Here is a 16,161-nt window from a genome sequence, read left to right on the forward strand (position 1 = left end):
ATATACTACTATACTAACTCATATACACGACCGGCTTATGATATAATGTCACATTAGTTTTTATTAGTGTGTGTCTATGATTTAACAACTAATAAAACAAGAGTTGTGGGATTTTTACATTTTGAAAAAGACAAATAAATAAACCTTTTAATGTTGTTACTTTGCGTGTCATTGTTTATGCCTTTCTCATTGCTATTAATAACCCAAACCATATGTAGAGCAGAATTTAACAGATTGAAAATGATGAAAATGCACATCTTTAATGAAAACGAAGCAACGTCAATATTTGGTTGATTGATTCCTTTACTTTAGAGAACATTCCAGCTCATACATCAGATGTGTGTCGCTAACAGCAGTATTACTGTGCTCGGTGCCGCTGATCTCTGATCGTTTAGGTCCAGTCGTGAGTCGATCTGCATCCATTTCTCTTTGGTTCTAATGCCAGGCCTTCAGAGAGATTAAGGCAGCTCACATGGTGCTGGAATGGTTTGGTTTATGCACTAATGGAATAATAAATAAATACATCCATCCAGTTAAATAAATCTGTAAACGGTTATATTAATCTTTCAATAAATATGAACTCTGCATCGGCCCGTGTGGAGGTGATGGTGTCAGATGTAGACGGGTTGTTCCTGGGCCGTGAGCAGGCGATACATGGCTGCAGGCATGGTCTTCATGTGGATCTGACAAAAACAACATATTACAGTATTCACCTCCACTGGATATCCATTCATGGGTTGTATCATTAGGATTATAAGTGTACTGAGAGATTAGCTTAGCAGCATGGTAACTCAAAGCTTTAAACAGCCGTGTTATTATAGTAAACTAAGGGTGCATTTACACAACACCATTTTTTTATTGAAAATACGGAAAACTGTATGCGTTTTGGCCATTCATTTACACAGCAATGGTGTTTTGGGACCTTGAAAACGCGAACTGTTTTAAATGGGTTTCAAAGTGCTCGTTTTTTTAAAACAATACTGATGTCATCTCTTGTGTGAAATAGAAAAAAACACAAATTTGCGAAAAACTTGACGTCATGCGCATACGTATTACTTGTTCAGTAAAGGTTTGCACGCAGATGCGTGTTGTTTCTTTACACAGTGACGTCGCCAGCTACTGGCCTGGCATTAGTTTTTTTTTTGTTTGTTTTTTTCACAGATCTGTATGAAAGAGATTTTGTCGTTTTTACATGAAACTCTTATAAAATAAATAAAACAAAATAAAGCAATGCAAAACCTTTTTCAGTACATTGTTGTTGTTTTAATGCTTAAAACCAATATAGTTACTTGAAATAAAATGCATTTTGACGAATTAAAATCTAAAAAAACTATTTTATGTTATCTAGTTGCCAGAACAACATTTGTCATTTTAAAATGAATAAAAGCTAAAAACATTTTTGGTAAAACTACAAAAATTTACATAAATTCCACAAAATCACTAAAACTTTATATATATATATATATATATATATATATAAAAACTTAATTCATGCACTTTATTGAAAGACTATTTATCTCAATAAATATATAAATATTACATAAAGCATTTTGTCTGTGGTAAAATCACTATAACGCACAGCCTCAGGTGCTGCACTGCTGTTATAAAATGGCAGTAATAGCAATATGATTAAAGCCAAACAATATGGCATATATTTTTAAATGTATTAATAAGAATAAAGCCTCTGCCACACAGTTCATCAACAATTTACAGTTGCCAAGAAAATTGTAAATAAACTATTTAAATAAACAATATGCACTTTTATAAGGAATATGGGTCACAGATATGTTCATCATGGCTCATCCGAATTTAGAGTTCAAACTATCCAAAATCAGTTTGAATAAAATCATGATCTCAAACTTCTAAATCTAACAAAATTTTTTAAAAATCTAAAAAGCTGTTTTTAAATCACCCTCATGTCGTTCCAAACCCGTGATAGCAAAAACATAGCAAGGAGATAAAATAATCAGTAAAATAATCCATGTGATATCAGGCCATATTCAACCATATTTTTCCAAAGCTACCATAATACTTTTTGTGCGCAAATTTTTTTTACGTTGTACTCAAGATTTGATCTGAATGAAAACAGCGTATCCATGTGATACAGCTTACACAGAACAGTATACGTTGTTTACATGTGTGATACTTTCTAAAATGGCACCATGTTGATGCAGAGGAGACAAATTGTTGAATAAAGTTTTTTTTTTTTTTTTTTTTTGCATACAAAAAGTATTCTCGTAGCTTCGTAAGATTACGGTTGAACCCCTGATGTCACATGGACTATTTTACCGATGTCCTTGCTAAGTTTCTGTGCATTGATTGTGGGAATATCCTTGCTGTCTATGGAGGGTCAGAGAGCTCTCAGAGTTCATCAGAAATATCTTTATTTGTGTTCTGAAGATGATCGAACGTCTTACGGGTTTGGAACGACATGAGGGTGCGTAATTAATGACAGACTATCTGATAAATCAACTATCTGATTTATTTAACTGAAGCAGTTTCTGCTGTAATGGCGTGTCTGAAGGCGATGGTTTACCTCTCCCACAGCGTTGGACAGGATGTGAACGATCTTCTCGTGAGCTGTGGCCACCACGCTCTGACCGCTGATCTCGATGATGCGATGGCCGACGCGGACCCCTCCTCTCTCGGCGATCCCCCCTCGCATCAGACTGCAGATCTGAACACAACAACAACTGTGTCAAACATCTGTAAAACATCACACACCTCTCATGTTTCACCGTGAACACCCACAATGCCATTCTGCACACTGAAACCCAGCTGATAGCGCAGGTCCGGTCTGCGAATGAGCACCATGGTCACAGGAGGACACCTGACGATGTTCATCTTGATCCTGGATTGAGCCTTCAGCCCCTGAACACACAACAGCATTGGTGAAAACATCAATCATGACAAAAACCCATCCAAGATAGCAGAAGATGCTCCGTTTTCATGGTGAAATGGCTACAATGCTTGCAGACGTAATAAAAGATGAGAAATAAAGTCCCACTTTAATGATGCTCTGGCAGGTGGAGAGCGGCAGGCCCACCACACTGGTGCCGTTGACCGTCATGATCTGATCGCCGATGTTGAGGCGTCCAGACTTGGCGGCGGGGGCGCCGTGCATCAGGCTGGCGATGATGACGGTGGGGAGGATGGAGCCCCAGCCGGACTCCACGATTACCACACCCAGAATCTGCCCTTTCTGCTTCTCGATGTACACCTGACACAAACACAGCCCAAATACTGCTCACCCAACAGACCTTTAGTGAAAGTCCTATGGCGGCTGAAGAATGTATAAAAGATGATTTTTGAGTATTTGCTTTATATTTGCACTTATTTTAGCTGCTGTAGCATAGAAATTTCCCCATTGTGGGACAAATAAAGGTTTATATTATCTTATCTTATGATAAAGCCATCTGTGTCCCAATGACTCTTTATATAATTACAGGTAAAAGTGTAAATAATTTACTTAGTCCTATACTTAATAGTTTTAATGCTGTTAGTGTGTATGGCAAAATTCATAATAATGTAATCCTTTTATTTTAAAATGTTTGTTTTTCTTTGGAATATCTGCCAATCTGAAGCAATGTTCCCACTGCAAAGAGTCTAATTCTACCTACGTTTTTTTAAATATATATATATATATATATATATATATATATATATATTTATTTTCTTTATGCAAATTATTGGAAATTGTCAAATTTGTTTTCATATTTGTTGAGCCATACACTTTTTTCACCTTAAAAAAATAATGGTTTGATATCATGTTTGAAACAGATTTTTTTTTTCAATCAATGTTTTTCTCTTATTATGCTTAAATTGGGCTTTACATTTTCCAATTTCCTTCATTTCTTATTTCAATTCTGATTCACGATAAAAAAAAAAAATATGGGAAAACTTTTGACTGTGAGTAATATGTAGGGCCAGATTTACTACCAGCCTGCATCAGAGCAAACTGTCTTCTGTCGTTAAAATAGTGCGGTCTGAATTCACTAAAGACACGCAGTGCTGAATTAATGCTGAAAAGTCGTGGACAGTTATTTTTGTGCCTGACCTTTCTGAATATGCATTTTTCCCCCTTTAGACGCACACTTCATGGGAGGAGGGTATTTAAACGAATCATGCAACACAATTTACTTGGATTTAAATTTTATCAAATTACTGGAATTTACAGCATTATTTAACACTCAAATTAAAAGCATATCTTAAAGCAGGCTGCTCTTGGTCATTATGGAGATGATCTGGTTGTGTCTGTATTCTTTTATGAGAGCACTGTTAGTAAATCACCCGCATTATTTTCACCTCCCATCGGCACTTTTATGAAATAGCGCTCTAAAGCTAATGTGCCCTGTTTAGTAAATCTGGCCCTTAGTTGATATTTCCTATCTTAGCCAGTTCAGAACCAATTGAACGTGAAATGGAAATCTAATTCATTAATTTCTTTAATTATATGTATGATTTAATAAGAGACACACCAAACCTGACTGATATTACCAGACTTCCTCCAGTTATCTTAATTAATTTAGGTACATACATTTCAAACTTTAAATTTCAATGCATATGATCTTCAAACAGGGTTTAAACATTTTAATTCAGTTTGGCTTAGCAGCAAATAAATACTTTACCCGTGGCTTCTTTTTCTGGACTGTACACACATATTTCAAACTGACATAATAGTATTTTTGGGAATAAAGATTTAGTCATTTTAAAACCCCCAAAAAATGGAAATAAGGGAATGATTTACTCAGCTACTTTATGGCCACTGGTGAACGTACATCTCTGCAGTTTTCTGACTTGGAGAAGTGGATGAGGTCGTCGTTGTACATGTCCTGAGTGTTGAGCAGGTCGCTGTACTCTCTCTGGCTCAGGTCCTCTGGATCGATGCCGTTGGCTCTCAGAAACTCCTGATACGCAACGCTGAAGGCCTGACCGATGGACTGAGCAATCAGCTGAGCCTGGCAGAGACAAACAATGAACGTCATACAGGAAGCATCGAGAATTAGCACTTGTGCATGAAGTGCATGGTGTAAGAGTTTGTACGCGTACATCTTCTGACTCGAACACGTGGCAGATCATCCTGTACTGGCGGCAGTCGTCCCGCGCTGGGTTTGTGTGCTGCGTCTCTGCGGTGTCCAAGTTCTCCTGTGCGCTCTGAGAGCGAATCATCTTCCTGCGAGCCATCAGCACAACCATGTTCCCGATGTCAGCGATGTACGAGATGGTCCTCAGCGGATGGTCCATCATGGTGTCCTGCCAAAATAAAGATGTCAGGTTGTTGGGTTTTAAATGCTAATAATTTAATCAAATTTATTGAGTTATTCTTGTATTAATATGTATGTTTTAACAAATAAATCAAATAGTTTAAACACACAGTAAGTTCTTAGAAATGTGCTCTCAGTATTCATCTTGGCTTCTTATGGTTTTGAAAAATGTCAATCATTAAAAAAAAAAAAATAATAATATTAAAATTTTTAAATGTAACAAGTATTTTTTTTTTTTTTCAAATATCATGAATATTATCCTTTGCACCACATGACATTTCACAACCTGAACAAACCTTGCCTTAAAGATAAAGATATGTGCTATTTTAGAGAATTATTGATGATGACACACATTCATGACGAGGGTCTGCAGAAGTCCCTCTCTATGACATCACTTCCTGTTTTATGTTTATATATATATATATATATATATATATATATATATATATATATATATATATATATATATATATAAAAAGTGAAGTGTTTGGTTTTATAAATAAGAATAAAAGATTACTAATCTACTAAGATTACTTACAAACTAGACATTTTTTCCTTCATTATGATATCAGGACATTCGTATCACCTTGACATTTTTAACATTATTCTCCAATGAAAATGTCAAAATATTGTTCATTTGCAAAAACAGATAACTCTGTATTTCATTGTCTATTCCAATTAATCTCAATCAAGCTGCAGTTGGCTTATTTTGATTAGGCTAAAAATAACTAAATACAGTTAACTAGCCCAATATGAAAATGTGATATGACATTTTAGTTATCCATTTTTGCAAATAAACTCCGTGTATAATAATCAAAAAACATGTTTGTGTATGTTAAGCTACAATATAAAATACTTATAGTATTTCAAACATTTATTGGGATTTCATTCTTTCTATCAAATTTTCTTCATTGTGATATCAGGACATTTGTAGCACCCCAACATTTTTGACTTCATTCTCCAAATAAATGTTGGTTCAGAACTCTTGAAATGAACCCGCGGTGTAAGAAACCTGCAGTAGTGTTGTGGGTCAGACTGTTGAAGTGAGCCAGAATAGACTGCATCTACAGTCACGAGTCTGTCCAGCACAACACATCTGAAGCCGCTCTCTCGTCTGTTTTACACAGCAAACTCAGAGAGGGACAATCATGAAAGTGATTGAGAGAGGGTTGTGCACCTGTGTGTAAGCGCTGAGCACTTTGATCCTCTGCGTGGATATAAAGAGGTCCACTTCTGTGCCGGCCGACCCACTCTCAGTGCCCTGCTGATACTGTAGAGCAAGACAAACAGCTATTACTCTGAAAACAGCACATCACCTCCAGTACTAGCATATACACCGCTCTCTAGTCTCCCATAGAACAGATGCTGCTACTTGTAATCGTCAAAATGCCTGTCACAAGAAAAAAAAGAACAGCAAAAATACATAATACCGTTAAGTTACTCAAGACCTGCATGAATACAGGAACAAATAGCGTACCTTATTTCTGTTTTTGGCCTGTGCCTGGGCTGTCTGCTCGACAAGGGACAAATAAAAACAGAGAACGGTCAAATAAAGCCTACAAATATAAAAGCGCATGGTGGGCGACTCAGACACAGTGCGATTGGTTTGGAGGTGAAGGATACGCCCAGATGAAATCAAACAGGATCTTCTGGCTGAAGGGGGACCGAGTGGGTGGGATGCCGGTATTGTGATAGGCTGAAGGTTTCTAGGAAACACTATCAAAATTTGGGCTGTGATCAGAATGACATCAGCAGCCCCGGAGACTAAACCTGACAGTCAGAATCAACGAACTGTCACTCAAGATGTGTCTGTCAGGACGCTAGATATCCAGAGATGTTATATAAGCTCAGATGAATCATGATGTCTGTGAGTGTGTGAGGTGTGTACATGTTCGAGCACGCTGTCAGGGACATCAGAGGAAGCTCTATAGATATATACGGATGTGTTTCTCACCCGGACGCGGCTCATGGCCTCCTGGGCCTGCTGCATGCGGCCGCTCTTCGTGGGCGTCCTCTCTGACAGCAGCTGGGTAGAGCCCAGGAAGTTAGCGGCAAAAATGATGCCGTCAATCAAGTCCTCGGGGTCACATGGGCCAGGAACTGAGGAAACAGTCACACCATAAATATAGCAGAACACTAAACCTGGTATTGTGCATTATTCTTAGGTTTCAAATCAGTGAAGCCCTCTGAATGTTGTGTTCTCGTGTTTCTAATTCTCTTTCTTACATGACTCAAAATCTCATTTCTGGTATCAGTATAATATTTTCAGTTTTTTTTATCAGACAACAAATATATTGTGTGTTTTATGTGTTTTATGTATCCTGAATAATCTTTACAATTTATGTATTTAAAGTTTTACCTATATATAATATTTATAAATAATACACCTGGGCATATTTTGACAAGCATTGAGAGAATGTGAGATTTACATGAAACTAAAATTTTTATATATATGTAAAGATGATGCAATGTTACATGATTAGAAAGGAAAATTAATCTTTTGATCAGTATAATAAGAGCCTGCTTTCTTTAAACTTACCATCAACATATGGAGGGAAAGAGGCCAAATTTTTCTTAGTCTGCAAAAAAACAAAAATGCAGTATTACTACAATTCACAGTAAAACTGTAAAAAAAAAAAAATTCACCTCTTCACTTGGGACGCTGGGACTGGCGTCTACATCCTGGTCCTGAAGAACACCAGAGGATTCTGCTCCCAAAGGAAGTTCAGCATCTTGAATCTGAGTCTGTAAAAATGAAGGCAATCCACTGCTAATAAACAATATCAAATGCTGCAATCCACCACACTTGTTCTTCAAAATCTCAGTGTAAATGCATTATTTGAATCACTTAATAAGTTGACGTTTTATCTAAATAATAGTAGAAATTATACATGGCAAGTATCAAATGATATCTAAAATCATATATTCCATGGTTTCATGTCCTACTGTACACCTTATGTTGATGACTAATTAAATTCAATGACTTTTCCTGTCATTCATTATTAGTGTATAAAGATATGAATGATTAAAAATTATAGCAATTCCACAAATTTCTACTAGCTGAAATATTTTTACTAGTGCCGTCAAAAGATTAATCGATAGTAATTGTTCCAAAATAATACATAACATAATATGTGTGTGCCAAAACCAAGGCAAAGCTGCCCATCACCTGCGTGCACAGTGACACCAGAGAAGTTCTAGCGCAGCACGTTACCATCACAGCATCACCCGGCGCCTAGCCAGTAAACGTTGGACTTGTCAAGGATCTGCCCATCCCAGTCCTTTTTGGGAGGGACTGGCCAGGTTTCGCCCGCCTGCTCGCCACCACCACCCAGCCTGTCAGCCCCATCGGGAACTGCCCAAAACAGAGGACAACAAAGAAGCCCCGACTGCACCCCATGTTGCTGGCCTTGGATAGCCCCAAGGATGGGGAGTCACCCCCCCCAGAGCTCTAACCTTTAATTTGATCTGTACCAGCAGGTGACTGGGACCGGGGCCTTCGCCAAGGAGCAATATGAGGATGACCGCTTAAAAGCACTGCTGGGCCCAAGTGAGGATTGCGGAAGGGAATGAGCTCCAGTCAGCGCCCTACCCGACTTACTGTGTTGCACAGCGTAGGGGTGGGGGGGGGACTCTGCTCTTTGGCCGACAACTCCGCGGCCTGCTTGACGTCACCAGAGAGGCCTGGGAGCAACAACCGGCAGTACACCAAACCACGTTAGAGCAAGTTTGGGAGATTCGAGAGAGGATCGCCTGAGTCATGCCCATCATCCAGGAACACCTCGCCAAGGCCCAACAGGCCCAGCAGCGACATTACAACCGGGTGGCCCAACAATGGGAGTTTCAGCGATGAGACCACGTTATGGTCCTGGTCCCCATGGACGCCTGCAAATTCCTGGCCACCTGTCATCTACCGCGTGCGGCAGCCAGGAAGAAGAAAAGAGGACCAGTTGTATCATGTGAAGCACTGGGTTGGGACAAGGCCCCAGCCCTCTGCCTTCGCTCAACTCTCGGCCACGCAAAAGTCAGAGCTGCAACACCTGGTCAGTCAGTTTTCTGATGTGTTCTCCCCCCAGCCTGGGCGGACACACATTCTTGAGTATGACGTCTGCCCACCACCTGGAGTTATCATCCGGCAGCGGCCTTATCGTGTCCCGAAGACTCAGTGACACGCCATCGAGGAAGAGGTACAGGAGATGCTGAGGTTAGGGGTCATCGAACCATCACACAGCCCATGGTCCAGCCCCATCGTCATGGTTCCAAAGCCCGACAGCACCTTCCGTTTCTGTAACGACTTCCGCTAAAAGTCTTCGAAGGCTATCCGATGCCCCGGGTCGACGAGCTATTTGGAGGCCTCGGAAGGGCCTGTTTCATCTCGACCCTCGATCTCAGTAAGGGCTAGTGGCAGGTCCCCCTAACAGAACAGGCCAAACCAAAGACGGTCTTCTCGACCCCAAGTGGCCATTGGCAGTACCGGGTCCTTCCCTTAGGCCTACGTGGCTGCCTATCTGGATGACGTCATTATCCACTCAGAGACTTGGGAAGACCCTCTGGAGCGGCTGCGGAAGGTGCTCTTGGAACTGTGCCAGGCTGGCCTGACCACCAACCCCCGAAAATGTCACCTGGTCCTCGCCGAAGCAAAGTACCTGGCCTACCAGGTGGATCGCGGCCTTATAAGACCTCAAGAGAAGAAGGTTGCAGCTATCCTCTCCACACCGTGACCTGCTTCCAAGACTCAGGTACGGGCCTTTTTGGGGTTGGCGGGCTACTACCACTGCTTTATCCCTAACTTCTCCCCCTTAGCTTCTCCCCTGACAGACCTGACCAAGAAGGGGCAGCAGGAGAAGATCCTTTGGAGCCCTGAGACATAGGCAGCATTCCAGCGGATAAAGACAGCCGGAACCGTAGCTCAGAGCCCCGGACTTCAACCGCCCCTTCCTGCTGCGGACGGAGGCATCTGACACCAGGTTGGGAGCCGTCCTGTCCCAGGTCCATCACGGCGAGGAACACCCGGTGATATACATCAGCTGAAAGCTGACCCCAGCAGAGCGACGGTATGCAACCGTCGAAAAGGAGGCGTTGGCTGTCAAGTGGGCAGTCCTGGAGCTCTGATACTACCTCCTCAGCCGTCATTTCACCCTAATCACATGCCTGTCAGGGTCCACTCCCCACCCTCCCCATACCTTACCAATAAAATCCACCCTTCGGGGAACTTACCTGCATCCTCATGTCGTGTGCTTCTTCACCCCTTCACTATATACAGTACAGACCAAAAGTTTGGACACACCTTCTCATTCAAAGAGTTTTTTGAAAACTATGAAAATTGTAGAGTCACACTGAAGGCATCAAGGGCTATTTAACCAAGAAGGAGAGTGATGGGGTGCTGCGCCAGATGACCTGGCCTCCACAGTCACCGGACCTGAACCCAGTCGAGATGGTTTAGGGGTGAGCTGGACCACAGACAGAAGGCAAAAGGTTCAACAAGTGCTAAGCATCTCTCGGGGAACTCCTTCAAGACTGTTGAAGACCATTTCAGGTGACTACCTCTTGAAGCTCATCAAGAGAATGCCAAGAGTGTGCAAAGCAGTAATCAAAGCAAAAGGTGGCTACTTTGAAGAACCTACAAGATGACATATTTTCAGTTGTTTCACACTTTTTTGTTATGTATATAATTCCACATGTGTTAATTCATAGTTTTGATGCCTTCAGTGTGAATCTACAATTTTCATAGTCATGAAAATAAAGAAAACTCTTTGAATGAGAAGGTGTGTACAAACTTTTGGTCTGTATATATATATATATATACACATATAAATAATATACATAATATATTAATAATAAATATACACAACACACACACATATATTATGTAAACTAATTCCATTTTAGATGCAATTAATCGTTGGACAGCAATACCATTTTTACATAAAGATAAGCATAACTTAGTTATATATAATTTATATTATAATGTGTTTTTAAAAAAGGCTGCAGGAAACCTGTTGAAAATGTTTTTCTTTAGACTATTTGCCTAAAAACTCATTTACTTCATGTCTTTGCTTATAGAATAAAAAAAAATACAAAACCTTTGGTTTCATTCTGCAAAAAAAGTCAAATTGTGGCCTATTTCAAATAAATTTTCATATGGAACCTCACTGTAAGGAATTAGAGTAATTATGTGGGACAGCTCACTCACCTCATACTGTGGAGAAGACTGTGATAGCGGACACGGTGACTGTGGATGTGAGTGAACCTGAGGCTGTGGCTGAGGATGGTTCTCCTCAACAGGGCTCACGTCCTGTCTCATCACCCACACGGGCTCTGTGATCTCATCAGGCCTGTAGGGCGAACGCACCGTCTTGGTCTTCACCTCCTCGATAGCTTCCTTAATATCCCTGATGGCCAACGAGACAGAGTCTCCTGTAGCTCTGCAAGACTCTGTTATCTGATCCTGGCCTGGAGTGGATGACATGTCACGTCTTTCCACGACTTCTTCCTGATAATCATGTGAAAGCTGAGCGGTTTCAGAAGTCTCCTCTTGGGGGGGAGCTTCTTGAGGAAGGCTAGTCGAGCTTGACGTCTTCCTGAGCTGGGCTCTGACTCTCCCTGAGCTTTCGGCTTCATCTCCTGACTGTTCATCGTAGTGGTGCAGCCTGGAGCCCACTGAACTACGCTGATAGAGGTCTTCCTGAGAGTCGCACTCATCCGTGGTCACGCTCTGGTTCCTCTCAAACGCTTGAGGTCCCTCAAGGGCTGGATTAGGATCTGTTAGGTATGAATCTGTCTGAGAATCTGGGCTTAGTTGTGGGTAAGAATCAGAGCAGGCTTCAGGACTAGAGTCTGAGAGATCCTCTTGATGGTCTTCGACATGAGACATGGGACTCTCGAACTCTTTATCCTTGTTTGTTTGAGGGTAACCGGTGTTAAAAAGAGCAGGGTATGAGTTTGGATCTGAATTGTAGCTTTGAAGAGTCTCATGGAAGATTTGTGGAGACTGGAAAAAAGGTTTGTTCATCATCTGGTGAGGAGATGTGGCGAACGGAGGAACGTCTACTCTTAGCGGCCTGGTTCGTTTACTTTCAGGATGACTTTTTGAAGCAATCTTAGCACAGTCCTGCTCAGGAGTTTCTCTGAAATAATCTTTTTCTTGGTTCTCTTTCACCAGTTCCTCTTCGCCAAAATTAGATTCTACACTTTGAACCTTCTCCTCTAACTGTTTCAGTGAACACTGTGGATCACGATCAATGTGTGTATCAGATGAATGGGCCAGATCTGGACTGTTTCCATCCAGTCCATCAGTGATTGGTTCATCCTGAGGAGGAGGAGTCAGCAATTCTTGAGAGGAATCTTTTGGAGATAATGGCTCTGAAGCTTGTTCTTTTGGAGGAGTTTTGATCACCTGTTCTTCTTCTTTGTGCTGTTTTCTATATCTGTGCTGATGGAGTCTCGCTCCCCTTCCATGATGTCTTGATGCCCCCGGTTTGGGCTGTTGGCCAGCTTGATCTTCTTTATCTCCGCTCTCAGGCCGCCTGCGTTGTGCTTCACCGGGAGCATGCCGTCTACGGTGACGTGGGGGACCTCGGCTAGATACAGACATGTGCTGGTTGGCTTCTGCATCCGGATTGTGAAGCTGGCATGGCCTCCATCTGGGTCGACCTCCTTCAAGAGGCGTCCCATTGGGATGCTTGCTGCGATGAGGGGGAGGACCTCTGAGAACTGCCTCCTCTGGCTCCTCCCTATGGCTCATGGCTCCGCCCACTCACTGCTCATCGCCTGAATGACAGACAGAAATCATGAAGGTAGTATATCTAACAATATATAAGGGAACCAAATAAACTGTAAAATGTCCAAAAAAACATATATTCAAAGCAAAATAGTTTCAAACACCTTCAAGATTTCTCAGATTATTACAACTTATTCACTATAGTTTAGAAAATGGTAATAAAATATGACAAGAACTCAGTTAAACCGTGTCAGAAAAAATTCATCTTGATAATGTCAGATAACTTTGTTAATGAATTAGGTTGAATAGCTGTCAGCTGTCCAATTTAAGTACACAATTAGATAATACCAATTTAGGTCAACCAATTACCAAGCAATGTTTAATTTTGTTCAGTCTTTGGTGTAAAAAGGTCAAATTAGCAGTTAAGAAAAACAAATTAAGCAAAACATAGTCAGATCAAAGTGTTTGAATCCTTCTTATCCCATATTTCACTGGTAGTCCACTATATGAAGAATTTTTGGGGTATAAGATGTCAGTTTATTTTGCTATCCTCACTTACATAAGTGAACTATAGTGTCCTGCACCCACTAATAAAAACAAATCTGGCATCTGAATAATTTTTGGATTGACTGTATTAATATGATAATCTAACACAAATGCAACTAAAAATGCAGTTAGTGTCTAAACAAGCTATGTGACTTGTATATGTGTCTGTGTAGTGACAGAGTAACATATATTTGTGTTTCTGTGCAGAGACGTGGTTTATGGCAGTGGTGTGGTCACAGATGGCCTCACTGTGGGCAGACGTCATGCTACAGTATATACTCAACCAGTCCTGGAGTTCAGTAGATTCATCCGTCAAACCTCCCATAAAGCCCAAAGCCAGGGGATTTAACTCCCCATTTACACAGAGATCTTCACTTTCACCATGCAACCTTCCTGTATTGTTTACATGTGCGAGCTTGCATATTACAGTCACTCTACAGTTTAGTTTCTGACGGCAAGAAGTGGAATGACAATATACATTAATTCTTCATTTAAATCAGTTTAATAATGTCAATGTAAATAATAGTACAAACGATTATATAATCAAATTAAAATACAGCAGGTACAGCAAAGCACAGTAGGTTTAATGAAATGCAAAACCTGCTTCAATTGTAAAATACTGTTGTGCTAAAAAAATAAAAATTTAAAAAAATAAACCCTGACAGCTGGTTATAGCTGTGGCTAGAAAGTCACTGATATGGAGCAACTTTTGGCACCTGTATATTTTACAGTTCATATCTGCTATCAATAAGCCATAGACAGATAGATAGATAGATAGATAGATAGATAGATAGATAGATAGATAGATAGATAGATAGATAGATAGATAGATAGATAGATAGATAGATAGATAGATTAGAATTAAGGTGGTAAAACAAAAGGCCACATTTTGAATTAACAAAACTGACTATTTAAAGAACCATAGCTAATAAATAAACATTAAAATAGAGATTAAATTTAATTTAATTAATGCATTTAGCAGATGCTTTTATCCAAAGGCATTTATTTAAATTATTTTTACCTATAATTTGAGATAATTAACAATTTATTAATAATTTAACAATTTATATTTAAAACCAAACACCATAAACTAACGTCAATATAAAATATAATCAAATGTGATTCATCAGGTGAGGATTTGATTTTTCCTAATAGCAGTGAACAGTTTATAAGGCTCGGTCAAATCTAATCTATTATTATTGTTTCACACTGCATATATGTTCAATATTATTGTACCATTTTTACATCAGCATTAGACACATTTAGCCTCTTACTCCTCCTAATATCAGAGAAATCCTCTAAATAAGCGAAACCCAACAGCCTCATCGCGAATTGTTTTCATTGCATCCGAGCAGATGTCAGGATCGTGGATGTGTTTATTCACTGCTGCAGTCACGTGCAGGTGGACACCGCTAACCATCTGGACATCCCGAACATTAAAAACCTGTGATATTCTCAATTAGCCACACAATAAAACACCGAAATGTGATTTACCGTTGCAATCTGGAAACTTTCCCCCGGTAATAAAAGTTAAAAGCCTGTTATTTGATAAAGTAACAGGCCTGCGCGGATGCAAACACACGTCCGTCTCCAGTGCATCCATCAGCAGGTGCAGCTCCTGTCAAACAGCACACACAACAGCTGCTTACACCTTCATCCCTTACACTCACCTGTTAGGAACACAAGCGATGAAGAAGAGCTCTTCGGCTTGCCTTCATCTTCGTCGGTCGCTCTTATCAACACACGGGGATTAAGCGGCGGATCTCAGACCCCTCCTTCGGCACACAGTGACATCAGAGCGGATTACACGGCAGTAAACACCCTCCCTGCCCCCAAACCATCCCGCTACAAACCGCACCATCTGTCTTGTGCTTTTGAGTCAGTGACACTTCCTTTGCACACATTAATATGTTCAGAGGTTATCTTCTCTATAAGAACCTCGGACTCAAAAATTAATCTTCTGGGTAAGGGATGATGTGCGCACTGTTCCTCACACTGAGTGACAAACTAAATTTAATCGCGTCAGACTACGTTTGTTTGGTCGCTTCGTTTTTATTTCAGTCGCGTCGCGCTGTGTAGCCCCGCCCACAATTAATTCTTATTGGTCCAATATGTAAATATAAGCCTGTCAAACGATTAATCACGATTAATCGCATCCAAAATAAAAGCTTTTGTTTACATAAAGTGTGTGTACTGTGTATATTTATTATGTATATAAAGACACACACATACAGTGTATATTTTGCAAATATTTACATGTATATATTCATATTCATATATGAGTATATTTAATATATAAACAATCCATAATTGTCTTCAATATATACATGCATGTGTGTGTTATACATACTAAATATACACAGTACACACAAATATATTATGTAAACAAAAACTTCTATTTTAAGATAGATAAAAGGCATTTAACAGACACAAATAATATATAAACTATATGTACAAATTATATATTATATATGCCCATGTATCCTTTTCAGGGAAAGCCTATAAATAATACCTAAACGTCAGAAAGCAGCAGTATTAAGACCCTTTGGAAACATGCACATCCTTAAATCAATATTTTTTATATAGAGTTTAAGGATTCTTCACTTTTCCTTTCAGTAGCTGGAATGCAAT

General features: G+C 40.0%; 1 protein-coding gene across 3 annotated transcripts; it reads right to left on the reverse strand.

Annotated features, from left to right (window-relative positions):
- Nucleotides 1-285: 285 nt before the first annotated feature.
- On the reverse strand, nucleotides 286-15,495 carry LOC113109586 (amyloid-beta A4 precursor protein-binding family A member 1-like). Of its 3 annotated transcripts, XM_026273244.1 has the most exons (14): nucleotides 15,201-15,495; nucleotides 13,357-13,378; nucleotides 11,458-13,020; nucleotides 7,911-8,009; nucleotides 7,804-7,843; nucleotides 7,219-7,364; nucleotides 6,742-6,774; nucleotides 6,442-6,534; nucleotides 5,050-5,253; nucleotides 4,779-4,958; nucleotides 3,008-3,220; nucleotides 2,752-2,871; nucleotides 2,537-2,677; nucleotides 286-683 (listed from the first exon to the last, which is right to left on the reverse strand). In XM_026273244.1, exons 3-14 carry the CDS (start codon nucleotides 13,006-13,008, stop codon nucleotides 612-614), a joined length of 2,892 nt encoding a protein of 963 aa, XP_026129029.1. In that variant the 5' UTR covers nucleotides 13,009-13,020; nucleotides 13,357-13,378; nucleotides 15,201-15,495; the 3' UTR covers nucleotides 286-611. The 3 variants fall into 3 exon arrangements, with proteins under 3 accessions (XP_026129029.1, XP_026129028.1, XP_026129030.1); XM_026273243.1 differs by lacking the exon at nucleotides 13,357-13,378 and having other exon boundaries at nucleotides 11,458-13,034; XM_026273245.1 differs by lacking the exons at nucleotides 6,742-6,774; nucleotides 13,357-13,378 and having other exon boundaries at nucleotides 11,458-13,034; nucleotides 15,201-15,494.
- Between the last annotated feature and the right edge of the window lie 666 nt (nucleotides 15,496-16,161).

The sequence above is a fragment of the Carassius auratus genome, chromosome 10 (assembly GCF_003368295.1).
Source record: "Carassius auratus strain Wakin chromosome 10, ASM336829v1, whole genome shotgun sequence".
Classification (NCBI taxonomy): domain Eukaryota; kingdom Metazoa; phylum Chordata; class Actinopteri; order Cypriniformes; family Cyprinidae; genus Carassius; species Carassius auratus.

Coding starts and splice junctions, on each gene's coding strand:
- LOC113109586 (XM_026273243.1), bottom strand. CDS start 13,008: ATGAGCCATAGGGAGGAGCCAGAGGAGGCAGTTCTCAGAGGTCCTCCC. Junction 8,010..11,457: donor AGTCTTCTCCACAGTATGAG/GTGAGTGAGCTG, acceptor TCATTTTTACAG/ACTCAGATTCAAGATGCTGA. Junction 2,872..3,007: donor CCTGCCAGAGCATCATTAAA/GTGGGACTTTAT, acceptor TTGTGTGTTCAG/GGGCTGAAGGCTCAATCCAG.